Source organism: Protopterus annectens, chromosome 5.part0 (assembly GCF_019279795.1).
Source record: "Protopterus annectens isolate FY-2018-M chromosome 5.part0, PAN1.0, whole genome shotgun sequence".
NCBI classification, from domain to species: Eukaryota; Metazoa; Chordata; order Ceratodontiformes; family Protopteridae; genus Protopterus; species Protopterus annectens.
Genome location: NC_056735.1, coordinates 712409370 through 712428381, shown reverse-complemented (window position 1 = coordinate 712428381; position 19012 = coordinate 712409370). Strand labels below are relative to the sequence as shown.

General features: G+C 35.8%; 1 protein-coding gene across 1 annotated transcript in view; it reads right to left on the bottom strand.

Annotated features, from left to right (window-relative positions):
- LOC122802773 (stromelysin-1-like) overlaps positions 1-19012 on the bottom strand; it is a 220913-nt gene that overhangs the window by 39687 nt on the left and 162214 nt on the right. The window contains exon 7 of the mRNA XM_044072559.1: positions 1044-1189. Within this exon, the coding sequence (XP_043928494.1) occupies positions 1044-1189 (146 nt within the window). The remainder of the gene's footprint in view (positions 1-1043; positions 1190-19012) is intronic.

Here is a 19012-nt window from a genome sequence, read left to right as displayed (position 1 = left end):
AAAGTATTTTTGTTAGTTTTTTGGAGGGGTTGTTCTACTGAATATATTTATGAGTGTCAGTTGAGTCTTGGTATGAATGTGTGCTTGCATGAGTATGAATGAGAGACCACCTATCTCACTGGCCATGGATGCATAAGAGCATATTTGCAAATGCTCACACTGTATGAATGAATGTCAGAGTGGGTGTGTGAATAAGTGTGTGTGTGTGTGTGTGTGTGTGTGTGTGTGTGTGTGTGTGTGTGTGTGTGTGTGTGTGCGTGTGTGCAATCCCATATAGGAGGAAGAGCAGACCCCCTGCAAAATATACCTGTATTTAATTTTGTTTTTGCTGTGTTGATTTCCTCAACCGTTCTGCTTGATAAAGCAGATCCCTCATCATGTTGAAAAAGTCATAGTAGAAGTTCTTAAAAATCCTTTTATATGGGGATGTGCTAGATGCTAGAGAAGCAGAACTGACATGTTTCTGAAATGAGAATTATGGATTATTTAGTTCAATTAAAAAAATGTTGATACTCTGCTGAACTACTGGGTTATTTATTATTTCATGATATATTGTTATGGTAACTGATTTTTTTTTTTACCATGAATTAGAGAAACATCATGTTGTTATTTATACCAGTGTCTCTGTCCTGTAGGAAAGCTGTAACCACAGTTTCTGTTTTTTTAAATGCTTGTGACTACTTGTACTGTACTCAACACATCTAAAATGTATGTGATCTTTGAATACAGTACCTCTTGTTTAGAACTTCTTCCTTTAAGATCAAGTTAAACACATTTGTAAGACTGACAGTGATCTACACTGTGTGAGGCAGACGTAATAAGCAAACCTGACACTGTAGTTCACTAAATCTCTAAGATGATGCACAAATTATATAATTCTAATTAGCAGAATAGATTAAATACTTGTCTTCCTCTATAACTTTATGCATGACCATTTGCCATTCTTGTTCAAACTAATGAAATATAGTAGCAGCTTTGTATTGGGTGTGGCTGAAATATGCAAAATGGTAATTAATAATGTTGTTTAAAATTTTCACACCCACCCTTAAAAATATAGACAGCATCTTTTTCTGTTACACTGTATGCAGCATCAATTTTAGAAGGCAACTTGGGCCAGATGGAATCAATTGGAATAGTCAGCACAGGTTCTTTTGCTTTGTCAGTCCTTGACGATCTCATCCAGAATACCCTGAAATGAAATGTTCCAACAAGCAATTGTGCATTTAGTTTTCAAGTTTCAGGTTTATCTTTGTAACACTGAAATTAAAATCATGACACATTGTAACAGTATAACACACATCTCAACACTTAAATCTGTATACTTTCTGACATGAAATACATTGCGCATATAAATATACAATACCTATGACTCGGAGATTTTGTTTCTATAATATGAGAACAGAACAAATTCTGTGGTATATCAAAGTGATCCAATGTATAAAGCACCAAATATGAAACAAAATACCAGGAACGCAACGTCAAAAGAATTTATTACAGCCTTAAAAGCTTTTGAGATATACTCTTTGTCAATGCTTAATGAGTACTGACTGCAAACTAAACATATAAATACATACAAAAGTTAACTAGCTAGCCTACTACAACTTGTTTAAAAGTCAGCTGACCATGCATAATTAAAAGTTTTGCAGGACCATTCATAAAATGTACAAAATTAATATGTACTTGGATGCTGACATGTATAAGCACATACATATATATAGACATGAATAAAAACATAAAAAGCTTTGCATTTTAGTCTTTTACTGCTGTAATAAAATCTTTGGATGTTGTGTTCCTGGTGTTTCCTGCTATGATGTTTTCTTGCTATCCATACACTCTGATTTTCTTCATGTTTTTCAGTCCCCTGGAAAGCCTGAGAACGTTTATTGTTTTCTAGAGAATGAATAGCAAGACAAAAGATGTCATAAAGGAATATATATATATATATATATATATATATATATATATATATATATATATATATATATATATATATATATATATAGACACACACACACACACACACACACACACACACACACACACACACATATATATATATATATATATATATATATATATATATGTAAAACTCCACGGTTGGAATATCTCAGTGCATTCTCCTGATTTTGAGGTACATAGATCTCAGAATTAGTATATATATATATATATATATATATATATATATATATATATATATATATATATATATATTAGTGGCACAAGCCCTCAGAATATATATAAGGGGGCACAACCCCTTACATATGATTAGGTGGGTGGATGCTCTTTAATAGCATTACAGTGAGCTTTGAAGTTTACTGTGTCTGCATGCTAATCATAAAAAATGCTTTCTAGTTGTATGGTTCAGAATTGTTTCTCTCACACTTTTGAGATGGATGATCATCCTTTTTATCATAAATGCACAATACAATTCTTATAATTCATGTTGAGTGGCAGGTGCTTTGTTAGCCCAGACAGATACACTGTATTAACTTCTGCAAGATATTCCCATGTGACAGTTCATTAAATCAAAACTGTGTGATACTTTTAGATCTTACAGGTAATCAGTAACAAGGAATATTGACAAAATACAACATATCATATGAACACCTTATACCCAAACTTCAGTTATGGTTGTCAAATCGGTAGGGTGATACAAGGAATATAGACAGAACACAACATATCATATTGTATGAGCACCTTATACCCATACTTCAGTGATGGCAGTCAGATTGGTAAAGTGATATGCAGTACAATTTATATACAAGGGCTGCAGGAATTTTCCTCCAATACAAAACACAGGTTAATGTTTTGCACTGACTCGCTCATTAGCAGATAACTTTTCATTTTATTTTGTTTGTTATGTGATCATTTTATGAAAAATTATTTGCTTCAAATGAGGAAAATTATGTTTTTGCATTTATGTACAAGATGCTTAGTATGAGCATTGCAGTTAATTTATTTTTCCTATCCCTCTAGGTCTGATGATTTGCTTTTGAAAAGTCTATTGCTCAGTGCTAAAACAACAAGTTTAATGTCTAAATCATAGGCTATTCAAGAGTTTATAACTTTTGGATTTTGGATCATGCACTTAACCTTTAAACCATCTGTCTTTTAATGATTTGCAGGTTCCCAGGCTTACTATAAGCCTTATATTTTTTGGCAGGACATTCCACAATTTAGAAGCTCTGTGATGAAAAAATAATTTTGTTTGTTTTAATTTCTGTAAATGTTTAGTTTTGGTTAGTATTGTTGCCTCACAACAAGAGGTTCTCCAGTTCAATTCTCGGCTGGGGTGCCTTCTCTGTGGAGTCTGCATGTCTTCACTGTGGTCACATGAGTTTTTTTCTGGTGCTCCAGTTTCCTCCCACATTCCAAACATTTGCAGTAGGTGGATTGGACACCCTAAACTGGCCACAGGTGACAGTGTGTGTGGGAGTGAGTGGCACGAATGAACTACCATGGCAGGGCTAGCCACCCAGTGGTGTAAACCTTGGGTCGAGATGATTGTTACTGCTGAAGTGACACCCTGACCCCATATGCGAAATGGGAAAAGGGGTTGTAGGTGGATGGATGGTTTAGTATTTTACACACTTTCATGAGAATGGACCTTATTCCTAAGTCAGGACATAATTAAAACCCATAGTATAAGTTCAGTCTTTAATATTAGCCAAGAATGCTTTTCTTAGCACCCAAAGTGTACCCTGAGTTGCCTCTCTTGCTAAAAAAGTTATTAATATTAAACTAATGAGTGGTTCAGAAACATTGTTTATTTTACTAATTAAAGACAAAATCTTCATTTACGTCTAAAGACTAAAATATTGGATGATGCTAATCAGGGAAATGAATGACCACATGAACTTTGAAGTGATGGCTATGTACTAATATGGTTAAAATATAAGATGTGGTAACCTGACAGATTTGGCAGCCATTTTTTGATAAGGAAGAAAGTGGCAAATATGACCATTGCTAGAGCACCTCTCATGAGGGGAGTCTGAATGGTCTTCCACTTTCCATTTGCACACTATACTTTATTGCTTTTGGTGGATTTTAAAGCACAAAGTCAAGGTACAAAATGTGACAATCAGAGCAATTACCACTTCAGATAATTCACAAACTACTATAAAACTAATAAAACCATGTTAAGGGCAAGTAAAAGCACTGTCTAAAGATTTTTGTCCTAGCATGTAATTTAATTGCTCTGTCACAGAAGTAAACATGTTATCTTTGCTATTTGTTTCAGGTAAACATTTTCTGCCCTTCTGGATTTCTATACTATGGCATTTATGGTAAAATCAATTCAACCACTCGCTGTTATACATTAATCTGTACTTGTGATATTCAAATATTCTTTATGTCTCTGTTGGCTCAAGTGACATTTTTTCCTAAAAAAGGAAGGGATATAGGGTTCAAAACTAAAATGAAAATACTGCAAAATGTGAAGGATATACTTTAAAACTGAATACATATTGTTATGGGATAAGATCAGCTTATTAAGATGTATATTCATTTCAGTTTCGTTAATGATGCTATAATATGATTGTTAAAAAGCAAATATAATTTGTATGCAGAGCTGTGGAAAAATACAGGTTCATAAGCTGAAGATACTGTTGTGTTTTAACATGCTTTCTTTTAATATGTAACAAGGAAAAGTGCTACAGGAGTAGAAGCATGTTAGAAGCACATTAACTACTGTAAAAAGAATTTGTTAGCCTGACTCCTCCAGTCTAAGAGTCTGTTGTTGCTAGGGAAAGTTTGAAACATCCAAGGTCAGAAAACAGGACCCCTTGATGCAGGTGGGTCATGTATAGGAAGGTGGCCACGTGAAGTCTGAGGCAAGAATCATGAGGGATGAGAACATTTTCCAAGTCATTTATTTGCTGCAGTCATTGTAAATGTAAAAGTTTGCATGATTGGTTTGATAAGAAAAGTGTATAAAAGTTGCAGTTTTTCTTTGTTCAGAGAGACTGATTTACCAACTGCTATGAAGATTGTCTCCCAGTGCTGTAAATACAAAAATTGTGTTTGCACATCCTGAAATGATGTTCCTCACTGCAGGCATATAAGGTAAATTTTTAATGTTCTTTATTTATGACTTTAAGATTTTGGTGCAGTGACTCAGATCTGAACTTTGGTATTGCTGCAAGGCAGTTCTGGAAAGGGCCCATCACAGATTTTCTGTGAATTCCACACTGCTTTGTATGGGATAGTCAGAGACTCAGCTGTGCAGCTATTCAGGATGTGCAAACATACTAGCCTTGGCAGGGAAATTGTTTTGTAAGGGAAAAGGGGTTGGTTTGTATTTTTCCCCTTTCTACCTTTTTAGACAATTTTAGCAAAATGTAGAATAAGTGAATGACTGTGTTTCTGTTTGACTGAGTTGTTTGTAAGGTATACAAAGTAATAGTGGGAGGACCCCCACAGCAAATGAGAATAATAAATGTATGTGCACATACAGGACAAATTAACACAAGGAGGCACCTTGTGTCAAGGGCAGTACCCGCAGATTTGAAAGGTAAGAGGTATGAGAGATGTTTTATTCTGTCAGTGTATGAATGAATGAGGAAAAAAAAGAGAAAAAAGTTAAAGATAAAGTTAAACAAGTTCATGAGCCCACCGCATGATTGGGACATAGACTATAAACTGTTAAAACAAGTTCATGAATCTACAGCATGATGGGATGTAGAAGTATGCATTGTTAAAATAAGAAGTATGCATTGTTAAAATAAATTCATGAGCCCATAGCATGCTGGTACATAAGTGTAATTGCGTGGAAGTACCCTCAGAGGGTCCAAAAGAGTGGTCAGTTCTGGACACAGTACCTTTCCACCCCATTATCCCAATCACAGTGCTGGTGCTGTAACTTTTGAGCTCGCCTTTGTACCACCTGTACAAGACTCTGTTGTTTCTCAGGCCCCTACATTTCAGTCTACTCTCCATTGGAAACACAGTTTGCATGATACTGGCACATCCCAGACTAGTTCCCCTGTTCAGTCATCATCTTCTGAACAGCATCTGTAGTCAAGGGGGTGTTCTTATTCCTATCCTTCTCAGATAGGTTCTACTTCCCCAACAGGGGAATTAGAATTTGATACTCCTGTATCTTATCATGCGCGCTCATATGACAGGGTATAACAGGAGATTGCGACCTCTGGAGGGGATCTTTTGGCACCTCTCAGGGAAATTCTGGGGGCTAATAATAGAGAACTTGTTCATTGTCCTTGGGCCCCTGCTGATTTGCATGCTATGTCTACAAGTTTTCCAAATATTAGGGAAGAACCATTAAAATTTAAGAAAGAATTAAAAACTATAATAAAATGTTACAATCCTACTTTGACAGATTTAAATCAGCTGCTTAGGGTAGTTATTTGAGATAAAATAAGGAAGCAGTTACTGGAAAAGGCTAAAATAACAGATTTCACTCTCACAGAAAAGCATTAACAGATAAATTGACAGCATTATTAAACAAAATTACGGACATGTCAAGTTATGACTGAGTGGACTAAAATACAGACATGTAAACAAAATAAAGGGGAAGCCCCTGCAGACTGTTTGAGTTGCCTTAAAACAGTATTTGCTAGACATTCAGGAATACTAGACCCAGAAGAGCAAGCTAAGCCAATTATTGAAGCAGCCTTTGTGCAGGGTCTGCAAGCCCCTGTACAAAATAAAATAAAGTAAATGCTCATAGACTAGCAAGAAAATGACTTAGAGTCTTTATTAAGTGCTGAAAATCACTGTACAGTGTATCAGGAAAAACGGAGAAAGGATACTGAGGATAAGCTGTTAACTTTACAAATCAGGCAACTGGAAAACCCAAGGGGTCAAGGCAAAAGTAGGGGAAGGGGTAGAGAAATTGCTAGAGGATTTAGTAAGAGTGCTGGCCAAGGGGAACAAGGTGCTGCTGTTTGTCAACAAAGATTTGGCAGTGACCCTCTGGCTTCATCTAACACATCTTGCTTCAATTGTGGAGAAGCAAGACATTGGAGATGAGAATGCCCACAAAGGCAAACGCAGAGTCCAAGATACTTTGACGGAATGGCAACTAAATTATAATAATGCAGTTTTTTCCACACCACCTCCTCACATTGGAAGGAGCCAGAAAGCTCCATACTGACTAGGTAAAGGAAATAACACAGAAGTAAATGGACCCTACGTTAAGATGGATATAAATTAAAAAAAAAAAAACATTTCTGGTGGACACTGGAGCCACTAGGTCAGTGATAAAAATGACTTCAAACAGTCAAATACCAGTATCAGAGCATAAAGTAAAGGCAGTCAGAGTGACAAATACTATGCTTACATATCCTGTTTCTGAACCTATTCCCATTTCTTTAGGCCTGATCAAAGAAAGGCATTCTTTCCTTTTGAGTACTACTGCACCAATAAGTCTGCTAGAAAGATGTTTGTTATGCAAGCTGGGTTGTACTGTTTCCTGTACCCAGAAGGGGTGTATCTGGATGTTTCGACAGAATTAGAGGGGGAGGTACTGGCAGTTTTAGCAAAAGCTGAAGAACAGCCCATTGGAAGCATGCAGGCAGATGTAAGGTTACTACAGCAGGTACCTGCCAACTTGTGGGCTAAACATGCAAATAAAGTAGGTATACTAAAATCAGCAAAAACAGTAAAAATAACATTAAATCTATCAAAACCTCTCCCTAGAGTTCCACAATATCCACTAAAGCCAGAAGCAGAGCAGGGACTCAAACCTGTAATTCAGTCTCTAATACAGCAAGAAATAATAATACCAGCTAAAAGCTCTTATAATACTCCTATGTTCCCAGTGAAAAAAAACAGGAAAGGATACTTATAGATTTGTACAAGATTTAAGGGCTGTAAATAATGCAGTATTGTCTACTTTTCCTGTTGTTCAAATCCAGCAACAATATTCAGATGCATGCCACCTACAGCTAGTTACTTTTCTGTAACAGATTTATGTTCAGCATTCTTTTCTATACCTATTCACCCAGAGAGTCAGTTTCTGTTTACTTTTACTTATCGGGGACAGCAATATACCTGGACATAGTTGTCACAAGGATATACTGAATCTCCTTCATTATTTTCTCAAATTATGAAAAAAAGATATGGAAAACGTGACATTTCCGGGTGGGTTTCTGTTAGTACAATACATAGATGATCTACTAATAGCATCAAATTCCTTTCAGCAGTGTCAGCAGGATACCCTGCATCTTCTGACTATCGCCCCAGCTTTAAGATTACAGACTATGATAAGACTTTATTTTATTCTGTCATGAAGCCTTTCTAGTTATTACCCAATGCTGACCTAAACTTGTTTGTGGATGGTTCCTGTGAAAGAAAGCAAAGGGGGCAACTGACTGCAAGAATAGCCATCTGCACCAAAGAGATAGTATTGTTGCAACAAAGATTAGAGGGTGCTCACTCTGCTGAAATAGTTGAATTAGTGGCTCTGCAAAAAGCCTGTGAGTTAGCCAAAGACAAGGTGGCCAACATTTTTACAGACAGCAGTTATGATTTTGGGCAACTTTGGAAAGAGAGAGGGTTTTTGACCTATTCAGGAAATCAAAATAAAAATTCAGGCTACATAAAATCATTGTTAGATGCACTTTTGGTACCTAAGAGGCTGTCTGTAATCAAATGCTGTGCACATCAAACAGGTATAGATATTGTAACAAAGGGTAATCATTCAGCAGACCAAGCTGCTAAACAAGTAGTAGCAGATTGTTGTAAAAACTGTGTACATTAACTATAACAAACTACAACAGTAATAATGTTTGAGTTTAGAAAGTTGTCAGCTTTTCAAGCTGAAGCATCACAGAGAGACGTTCAGAGGTGGCTGAAAGATGGATGTATAAAATCCTCTGATGGCATATGGTGACATTCGGAAGCCTGACTGGTGGCGCCTGCCTCTTTGCTACCTTACCTAGTAAGGGCATATCATCTACCAGCCCATGCAGGTAAGACAGCTTTATTTAATCAAATTACCTGAAGTTAGTATGCCCCTCTTGTCTCCTCTTTGATACTTCAGTATGTAAATCAGTGTGGTATATGTCAAGAGTATAATGTTAGTAAAAATGCCAGCAGTAAGACTACATGTTTACCACCACCCTGGTGGTCTTTTGTTAACTTGCAGCTGGACTTCCTCCAGATGCCAAGGGCTAATAATCTACAATTTATTTTGGTGGCAGTGTGTATGTTTTCAGCGTGGGTGGAAGCTTACGCATTTCGCAAAGCTGATGCAATTACAGTTGTAAAAAAAACTTATCTAAGATTACATACCAACATTTGGTATACCGTGTACTATCAATAGTAACCAGGGAACATATTTTAATAATTCATTAGCAAAAGAATTGTGAAAAATTTTTAATACTAAGTTGAGTCTTCACAGTTCCAACCATCCATAGTCATCTAGATTAGTGAAAATGGTAAATAGGATGCTTAAAAATAAAATTTAGAAGATTTGTGCTAAAACCCACTTACAGTGGCCCAAAGCCCTCCTCTTAGCATTAATGAGTATGAGGGCCTCACTGAATGCTACCAGGAAGTTGAGTCAGTATGAAATATTAATGGGTAGGCCCATGGCCCTTCCAGCTACCCCTCCTGGGGGAAATTCCGATTTAACCTTGTCAGATAATGCCATGATTTCATATTGTAAAAACTTGATTCATATTTTGCAGCAATATCATCGAACAGTAAGAGCAGGCTACCCAAGCCTCCTGACCAGTCTTGTCATCAAAGGAATTCCTATGATTCCCATTACTGCATCACAGGTGTCATTCAAAAAGGACCTTAATGACATCAGTCTAACCTGGCATAATGTAACTGATTTTTCAAAGGTTGTGTCTCTTCAACTTACAACCACACATCATAGAGATGCATGTTATGCCAGAAATGGGACTGTACTATTAGGAAAAAGCAAATGTAATGACACTAGGCATGAAAGTGTGTTAGACTCTTTGCACTTAAAAAGCTATGACTGGGGGCATTGCATTGGCATGATAAGTGACCATTACTACATCTGTGGTGATCATGCCTACCCCTGGTTGCCTACAAACCGGTCAAGATGTTGTTTTGTAGGCTATATTCCTCCTGCTATTTAACATTTTGAAAACCCACCAGCAGGAAGACTGAAAATTAAGCAAGCAATCCACTGTGCAGAGCAAGTATTTGTGGTCTTTACTCCTGAGTATGGAGTGCAAAGGACAATGCTTGAAATCACCATCCTTGCTCAAATTCTACAGGAAGTAGCCAATGAAACTTTGCATTATATCAGGATGGCAAATCGAGAAATGACTAAAATGCAAACTGTGGTGTTACAAAATTGAATGGCATTTGATATAATGCTTGCTGCAAAAGGGGCGGTCATGTGCTCTCATAGGGAGTCATTGCTGTTCATATATTTGCGACTATCCTGATAAACAGGAAAAACGGGCAAATTTCATGGAGCAAAGGGCCAAAGATTTGGACAGCACATCAAAACAATGGACACTTTTTGGATGGTTGGGCGTGTTTTTAGTAACCTGAGAACTAGCACAATCCAGGGTATTGTCATTGTACTTTTTATTATATTTGTGATCATTTGGGTATTTTCTATTCTAAGGGCTGTAATTACAAGATGTTTAACCTCACCTGCACATAAAATGCCGCCGCACATACCAATAAATAACAGTTCTGTTTTAACAAATGATAATGATTATTATGATGCTGAAGGTTATTTTATTAAGTTAAAAAAATAAAAAATATAATTACGTGTATGGTATGACACTAATAGTATCAAAGGGGTGAAACTGTTATGGGATAAGTTCAACTTAATAAAATGTATATTAATTTCAATTTCATTAATGATGCTATAATATGACTGTTAAAAAGCAAATACAATTTGTATGCAGAGCTGTGGCAAAATACAGGTTCATAAGCTGAAGTTACTGCTGTGTTTTAACTGCATTATTTCAATATGTAACAAGGAAAAGTAAGTGCTGGAGGAGTAGAGGCATGTTAGAGGTACATTAACTACTGTAAAAGGAATTTATTATCCTGACTCCTCCAGGCTAGGAGTGTGTTGCTGCTAGAGAAAGTTTGAAACATCCAAGGTCAGAAAACAAGACCCCTTGATGCAGGTGGGTCATGTATAGGAAGGTGTTCATGTGAAGTCCAAGGCAAGAATCACGAGGGATGAGAACATTTTCAAAGAAATTTATTTTCTGCAGTCATTGTAAATGTAAAAGTTTGCATGATCGGTTTGATAAGAAAAGTGTATAAAAGATGTAGTTTTTCTTTGTTCGGAGAGACTGATTTAAAAGCTGCTATGAAGATTGTCTCCCAGCACTGTAAATAAAAAAATTCTGTTTGCACATCCTCAAGTGTTGTTCCTGACAAAGGCATATAAAGAAAATGTTCTTTATTTATGACTTTAACAATGTGCAACTTACTGATTTACCCATATTATTTGAGAACCTGTGAGGCTGGTAGTTATCACCACTGACTGAGTATAATCCACAGTGATGTATCATAAAAATCAAAACTTTTATAATGGACAAGGGCAAAAATATATGAGGCAAAATCAAGGATAATTTAGAGGTATACCTATTCATTTCAAAAGTGATCACCAATGCTACAGTCCAAAAAATGCCCCAAAACTACTTCTTCGGATTGTAGCTTTCAATTTCTATATTCAAGAATCAAGGACAAAGATAAATGTTTTGGATGACAATTAGCCCAAAACCAGGTGTGATTTTTTTTCAAACTATAGTTTAGTAAGTTAATAAAACTAGAGTGTGAACACTGGATATAGATGATTTGTCCACTGTTGCTATGACACCCCAACTCCATGTACAAATGGGAAATGGGAGTTGCTGGCACATCTGAATTAATTTAGCTAACAGAACAACATGCTTTGTGTCAGCATGCAGTTTCTAAAGAAAAATGTCCAACATTGCCTGATCCTCAGTGATTTACCTTAAAAGTCACATATTTTAGGAGGGACAGGGAGATCTCAAAATGGGTATGTCTACACATTTTAGTAGATCACCTTCCCAATTACTATACCAGGCTCCAACTATCCAGCTTTTGTCCCTTGCAGACAATCAAGCAGCAATAGCAGTCCCAGACAGAAAAAAAACAAGCAACACGCAGTGAACAATGCAAGAGGGATGATTTAGTGTTGCTCCAAATCCAAATTGGAACTCACAGCCAGCTGTGATGCTATGGCTAGTAAATAAAATTGCAGCAGACAATCAAACAAGCTAAATATTTTACCACAGAAAACAAGTATCCTTTAATGAATGCCACTTATTGCTGTACTGTCTGTTCATCAGTTCCAAAGCTTAACTTCATGGTGAACTGCTTTAGGCTTCTTTTTCCTTCCATTTTTAAAAACAAAATAAAGAATAGAGTGCTCTGTGAAGTATTGCAATAGAGCAAAAATCTGCAGTAGAGCCATGAATGGTAATGTCATCTCCAGAAGCCATTCTCTGAGTAATTCAATTCTCTCTGTGCTGATTGGCTATAATTGTGGTTTGTGACCCAATCAGAGAACAGAAAGCACAGCTACCACTACAAAATATAAAACAACGTGGAGCTTTCTGCACAATGCATTGCACTTGAGCACTAAACATCTGGGAAGGTAAATCTGTGACAAGGTTTGGAGGGAATGGGAATTCAGAGTTGACTATGTTATCTATTTAGTCTCTTTAAAACTCTGTCTGGCACTCTTCCCTCTTTTCCAAACATTTATTTGAGTAGTATCTTGCTTTTGTGAGCAACATTTTTTTTGTGATGTTTTGATTTTTAATTAATTTTTGGAAGCTTTAGGTAGTAGATGTAGGTACTTTAATAGCTACTGTATGGTAAATTTGTGGCAAGTTCTGAAGGGGTGTTAACAGTTGAATATTTTAACTGTATATGCTGTCATTGGTGTTATGTAGCTGTTCCTCTCCCTTTCCAGCCTGCTAGAAGGAGCAGTCTTCTTTTAGTGTTGTTTTCATCTCCAAAGAGTGGAAAATTAGGGAGCTGCCACCTAGTAGCAACAAATATTTTAATAGCTATTTCAAACAAAATCTGTGGCAAGCTCTGGGTGGTGATCACAGCTGACTGTTTTAACCATTTAGCCTTTTTAAAACTCTTACTGGTGTTATCTAGTGGACCCTTTCACTTTCCCAGCTTTATTTACGTAGTAGCCTATGCAAATGACCATCACAAGTTGTTATGATAGTTCTAATGATCACCTACCTTTGCAAAGGTTTATTACATATGTTAAATGATTTTAGGGTGTTCATCTGAGTTGTATTTATTACACAATTTATTCAGTGTTTTTTTTTTGTTGTTTTAAAATTCCCTGACTTTAGTTATGAATAATTTTAACACATTTGCTTTAAATGATTTAAAGGACATGTGATATACATGGGAGTTCATAGGTGTGACATATTTTACCTCAATGAGCTGGCCATCAAAAATGTGTTTTCATTGCACACATTTATTGAACCTACACAACATATTAGATGAGAATAACGTTATTAATCTAAACTGTGCTTGTGAAGCAGTATGTGCCTGACAGTATTAAACTATATTATTGAGTAGGCAAAATATGTAATTAACAAATCTAGTTCTTGTGTGCTTAGTCTAAGAATTTCAGGTTATAAGGATGTTACTTAGAAATAAACTTCTACTATAAGAAGTATTGGTCCACAAGAAACAACCAGTAAAAAGGATGGCACAGATTCAACCAGTGCAGAGAAGCACTGAGTTAAGGGATTTATCAGGTAAGAAGATGGTATAGAAGGATTGTGATGATAACCTGAAGATGATAAGGTTAGAGATAAACTGAATTTTGCCTTTGCATTTATTCCTAATGAAATTTTACCTCAAATAAATCCTGAGGCTTATCAACAAAACTTACTTCAAAACTGATCTGGAAACAATAATCATAGCCTTGAAAATAAAGAGCAATATTTAAAGGAATTTACAGGAAGTATGGGGTATTCATCTGAACTCATTTCAGAAGACTCCGTTACTGTGAGAAATATTTGACAGTGGATAACAACAACACAACTATAGAATTTCATGATGTAATTAAAGGAAATCAACCAGATAGAGTTAAATAAAAAAACTGAAAAATACAAGAATAGAACCAAACTCAACTTGTATTTAATTTGTAATGGATCTACAAAGATAAAGTGTAGAAATGAGCTCTGAATGACAGCCAATAATGTATTTCAAATATGGCAAAAGACAAAAATATGGCAATACATAAATCTTCTTTGAGTGCTGATAGAAATTGAGAGAATGGCCACAAGTTAAAGCAGGGTGGATGGATATCTCTTAAGAAAAAAAACTATAATACAATTAACTGAAGGAAAATCATTTAAGAAAATGAGGAAAAGATATAGTACTGCTATTTCAAAATTCTACTGTAAGATGCTATACACATAAAAGGAAAAAATGGATAATTAAATGACTGCAAACAGGAGATACATAACCAAGGAAATGTTTTAGAGACAAAAATACAGAGGCTACAAAGAAACATGTGAAACATTTGAGGAGTGTTTAACCCACATTATTTCTGATACATATGGAATTGCAAATGGTATCAACCAGTCAGAACATACTTTGGTAGGGAAAATGGTCTTAGTATTTGAAGACTTGATAATACGTAGCAGTGACACATTTTTCTGTAGGTTGTCTCATGAGTAGAGAGTCCTCTGTTCCTTATCAGTGGCTACAGTAATACTAACAATAGGAAAGATCAGATACATTACGACAACAGTGCCACTATTGTGCATGCAAATTAAAATGGCATTAAAAAACAGAGTTCTTTGACTAATATTTTACTTTTTTATTATTTTTTATTATGTATGTCCCTCATTGCAGAAACTAGGATTTTTGCATGTTTTTTCAGCTATTTTACAAACTGGATTAGTTAATAGGAAAATAAATAAAAAGATCAAGCAGACAAATGCATACATCTCTAAATGATTCATGTGGAACTTTTGGACTTTTATATCGCATCATCGTGTTGACATCAATACATGGCCTTTAGCAATAGATAAAATACACCTACCCATTATAGGGAAAATTATACTTGGAAATTCTTTCTTTCAGTTCAGTCAGCACTCATTATAGATTTTCATGTTGGCAATGTGATAACAGGGAAAAGGTGATTACAGGTAAAACAAGGACAATGCATGTCATATGTACACTGGGACAAGGTAGTAGTGTGGCAGTGTGATAACAGTGAGAAGGTCAGCAGAAGCAAACTGCCACTGCAATAAATTAAAGTGGCAATCAAGCTTTATGGCATAACATCTTTCAAAAAAGAGAATGCAGATAGTAGTGTTGTTACTGATATCTGGTATAATGCAAATGACTGTATTCCCATACAGAGGGGATACTGAGAATTCAGATGTTTCAGGGAGGTGAAAGGAGGCAGCGAGGGAAGAGTAACATTTTAATAAAGGATAATACATATATATATATATATATATATATATATATATATATATATATATATATATATATATATCTGGCTAACATTTATGAGCAAAGCAAGAGTAACACTAGGGATTACATGTTTGTTGCACTAATGGCAGTTTATAGACCCCATACAAATATAAAGATATTTGAAGTCTTTCTGATTGACTGACTTAGTTCAGGAATAGAGGGACAATGTTGTACTTATAGAATATTTTAATTTATGCTGTCATTTCACTGTAGCTAATCATAAAACAAGATACAGTTTAAACATTTTCTATAACTTATTGCAAAATGTAGGTTTTACTCAGATTGTGGGTAGCCCTACTTAGGGGAAAAAAATCTCCTCAATTTGGTATATTTGAACAAAACTTTCTGTAATATTGCACATAAATTTCTACCAACACTGTTTGATGGTGATCACACTATGATCAAGGTTGATTTGATGTCTCTAAAAATGATTTGAATAAATTAGAGAGGAATTTAGAATTGGAGCAATACAGATATACTGCAGTTTATAAACAACATTCTTAACCCCAGTGATCAGAAGTCTTAAAGACACACATTAATGAGGATGTAGGTACTGATCCATAAAGGGTGATGGACCTCCTGCATATCTGGAAAATAAATAGCAACAGAATTACCTGTTCAAGCACTTAAGCCTTGCCTGTGATATAAATAGGACCTGCTAGAGGGACAGGTATGTATTCTAGAGACTACACCTTCTGTGGAACAAGCTCCCCATCCTGGAACAGGAAATGAATCCCTGGTTTGGCAACTGTGAATCTAATGCAAACAGACAGCCTGTAAATAGTTAATTTCCCAGGCCCGTGCTTGCAAGTGTTTCAGCTTCCAAACTGTTGCTTACACTTAGCAATGGTACCAAAACTTGTCAGAGATTTGTGATGCATGGCTAAGCTTAAAAAGGCCCCAGTGGTCAGTAGTCTAGTACACACTTATGAACTCAGTCACTGAATTAAAAGAATCAAAAAATATATAAATAAAATGCTGCAAACTTTATAGCCAAAAGATGAATCTCATAGCAGCCTCATGCGTTTCTAGACGCAGTAGCATATGGAGTAAACATATGTCACAGAGGGAAAATTAAATGAAATGTAACTACAGCTGATTTTCACAGGCGCTATGGCCCTTTCATACCCACATGTACAATCTTGGAAAAAAGAAAAACATGCGTTAAAGGCAACAGTACTTACAAGAACAAAAATTATCTCACCTTGCAATTAAAACAATGGAAAACATTGCTGGAGAATTATAAAATCAAAGAGCTGTAGCTTTATATATTGGTGTTTATTGAATTAAGATTTGTCAGCCTAGAGGGAACTCGGAGAAAGGTCCTAAGAGCTAAGTCCGTTAGAGCATTCTACAGAAGTGATGGCTCCCCAACAGCAGGATGTAAAGTTCTTTGAGGAAAGTCCATCTCATTCTCAATCTATTGAGGCCTATATTGCTCTCTCCCTAGACTGTCTTCCATACCAACAACTTAGCTGTTGGCTTTCTCCAACCATAAACTTTATAGGACTTTGTGTCCAGGCTGTTCACATTAGTTTTACCCACAGCTGACAGGTAGGAAGATCTTTTGGTTTTCCTTCTTAATGATTCCATTATTGACCAATAGTGTCAAGTAAATAGCCAGTAAAAGCTCAGCCAGGAGTGTTTCCTATTATACTCCCTTAACTTCAAACAAATAGCCTTCTCTGGTTACATAAATCACAAGCCTAAGGTACGTATAAAGCATTTCCACACTCTTGCAGTATGGAGGCTCAGGGCTCTACTTCTTCAAAACTTGTTACCACTTTCCTGAGAAGAATATCAAATGATTAAGACTAAACTAAAATTAAACATGGAACTGGAATTTCATACTATATAAATAAGGGTACAGTTTAAATTAATTCCTGGCCATTTGTCATATAAAGGGGTGCACAACATCATCCATATCAATGTTTTGAAAACTTAAACAGAATTGCACTGGTATGACAGTTTGGCTGTAATTTTTTTTCATTAATACTGGTGGCTTCCAAATGTTAGGTGGGTAGCACTCTGGAGCGCTTGTTAAGCTTTCTTCCTCACAGTTTTATGCTCAGGGTTTATTCCGACTACTTTCCATGTGCAGTTTATATATTCTTCACTTGTCTACATGTTTGCATGAGTATTATCTGGATTGCCTAGTCACCTCCCACCTCATCAAAAGTATCCTGGTAGAATTCATTACTTCGAACCACAGAGAAGTGAATTTTGTTTATATATGTGAATACAGGGAACATGTCTTGTGATGGGTCAATGAGTGGTAAGGCCATGTTCACAAGATACGTTCCCAAAAGTTTCTGTTTCTAATAAGCCAGTGCCCTCTTTTTCCAGGGAGACCCAAGGTGGTATTCACACTCATGTTCTTCTAGCAAGCCTAATTCTTGTTTCCTTCTCCTCCACTTTTTAGATGGGGGGTGTAGAAGATGTTATTATACTCACTTGTCCAGATGCGTGTCTTATCTTGAATGAAGCTTTCCTTCTTTTAATTGTGTTAGTGGGTTCTTTTTGCATACAACTGACCTTAGCCATACTGTGCTGGTTTGGGTGAAGTTTAAGTGCTTTATACATTCTTTTCTTTTAGTTAAATAATATATTGTTTTTGTAACTCTGCCCTTTGGGTTTATTATAAAATTTTCTACTAAATCAATGCATAATGGGATGAAATGGTTGATGTAATTATTTATAATGTTGTACAGGACTGTAAGTAATTATCCAACAAGTTGTGAGAGGACAGTGTAATATATGGTTCCAAATGACTGATAGCTCAGAGCACCATAGCTGCTCTTTGACAAATCCTTAAAGATGTCAAAAATTTAAAGAAACAAGCTCATAAATCATTGAACATTTTTACAGACAGCGGAGATAAGCACAAATACCAGTGCTAGTCACAGAAAGTCAGTTTAAAAGTAAAAAAGAGCATATACTAGAAGCTAAAATCAGAAGGAAGGAACACAGAACATTTCAAATCAGTATTGAAAATCATAATGAATACCTAGAACAGCTAAACATTGATCAAGATGTGATTTCTAAATGTTTTAAAAAGAGATTAGCTAAATCACAGTAGATCATATTTAACACAGAAACTCATGAAAGTGGTGCTACTTCTTTGCTTCATTTTTGGTAATCGAACTCCCACTTGTGTAATATAATTGGATATTCCTACTACTGTTGTAGCCAGTACTGCTTCCATGTATATTTCCTGAGTACTTTTTAGAGCACTTGTTTAAGTTTTGCCCAGTACAGTGCCACTTGTGTGCAAAGTAATATAGACTTCCTCTTTCAGGTTTCTAGTTCTTTACTTGGTTATATATAGTTTCATTTCAGCAGGAGATGCACGCATGCCTTATGCTGCCCTTCTGCATATTGTACAGTGTTTTAATGTTAATTATCCAATTGCACAGGCTCTATCAGACTTTACCACATATTCTGCCACTGTATTGTAATGCAAACTATTAACCAGAGTCTGTGTCACTGCTGCACTGCTGTACCGCATGTGACTTACTACTTGTTAACTTTTTCTGTATTT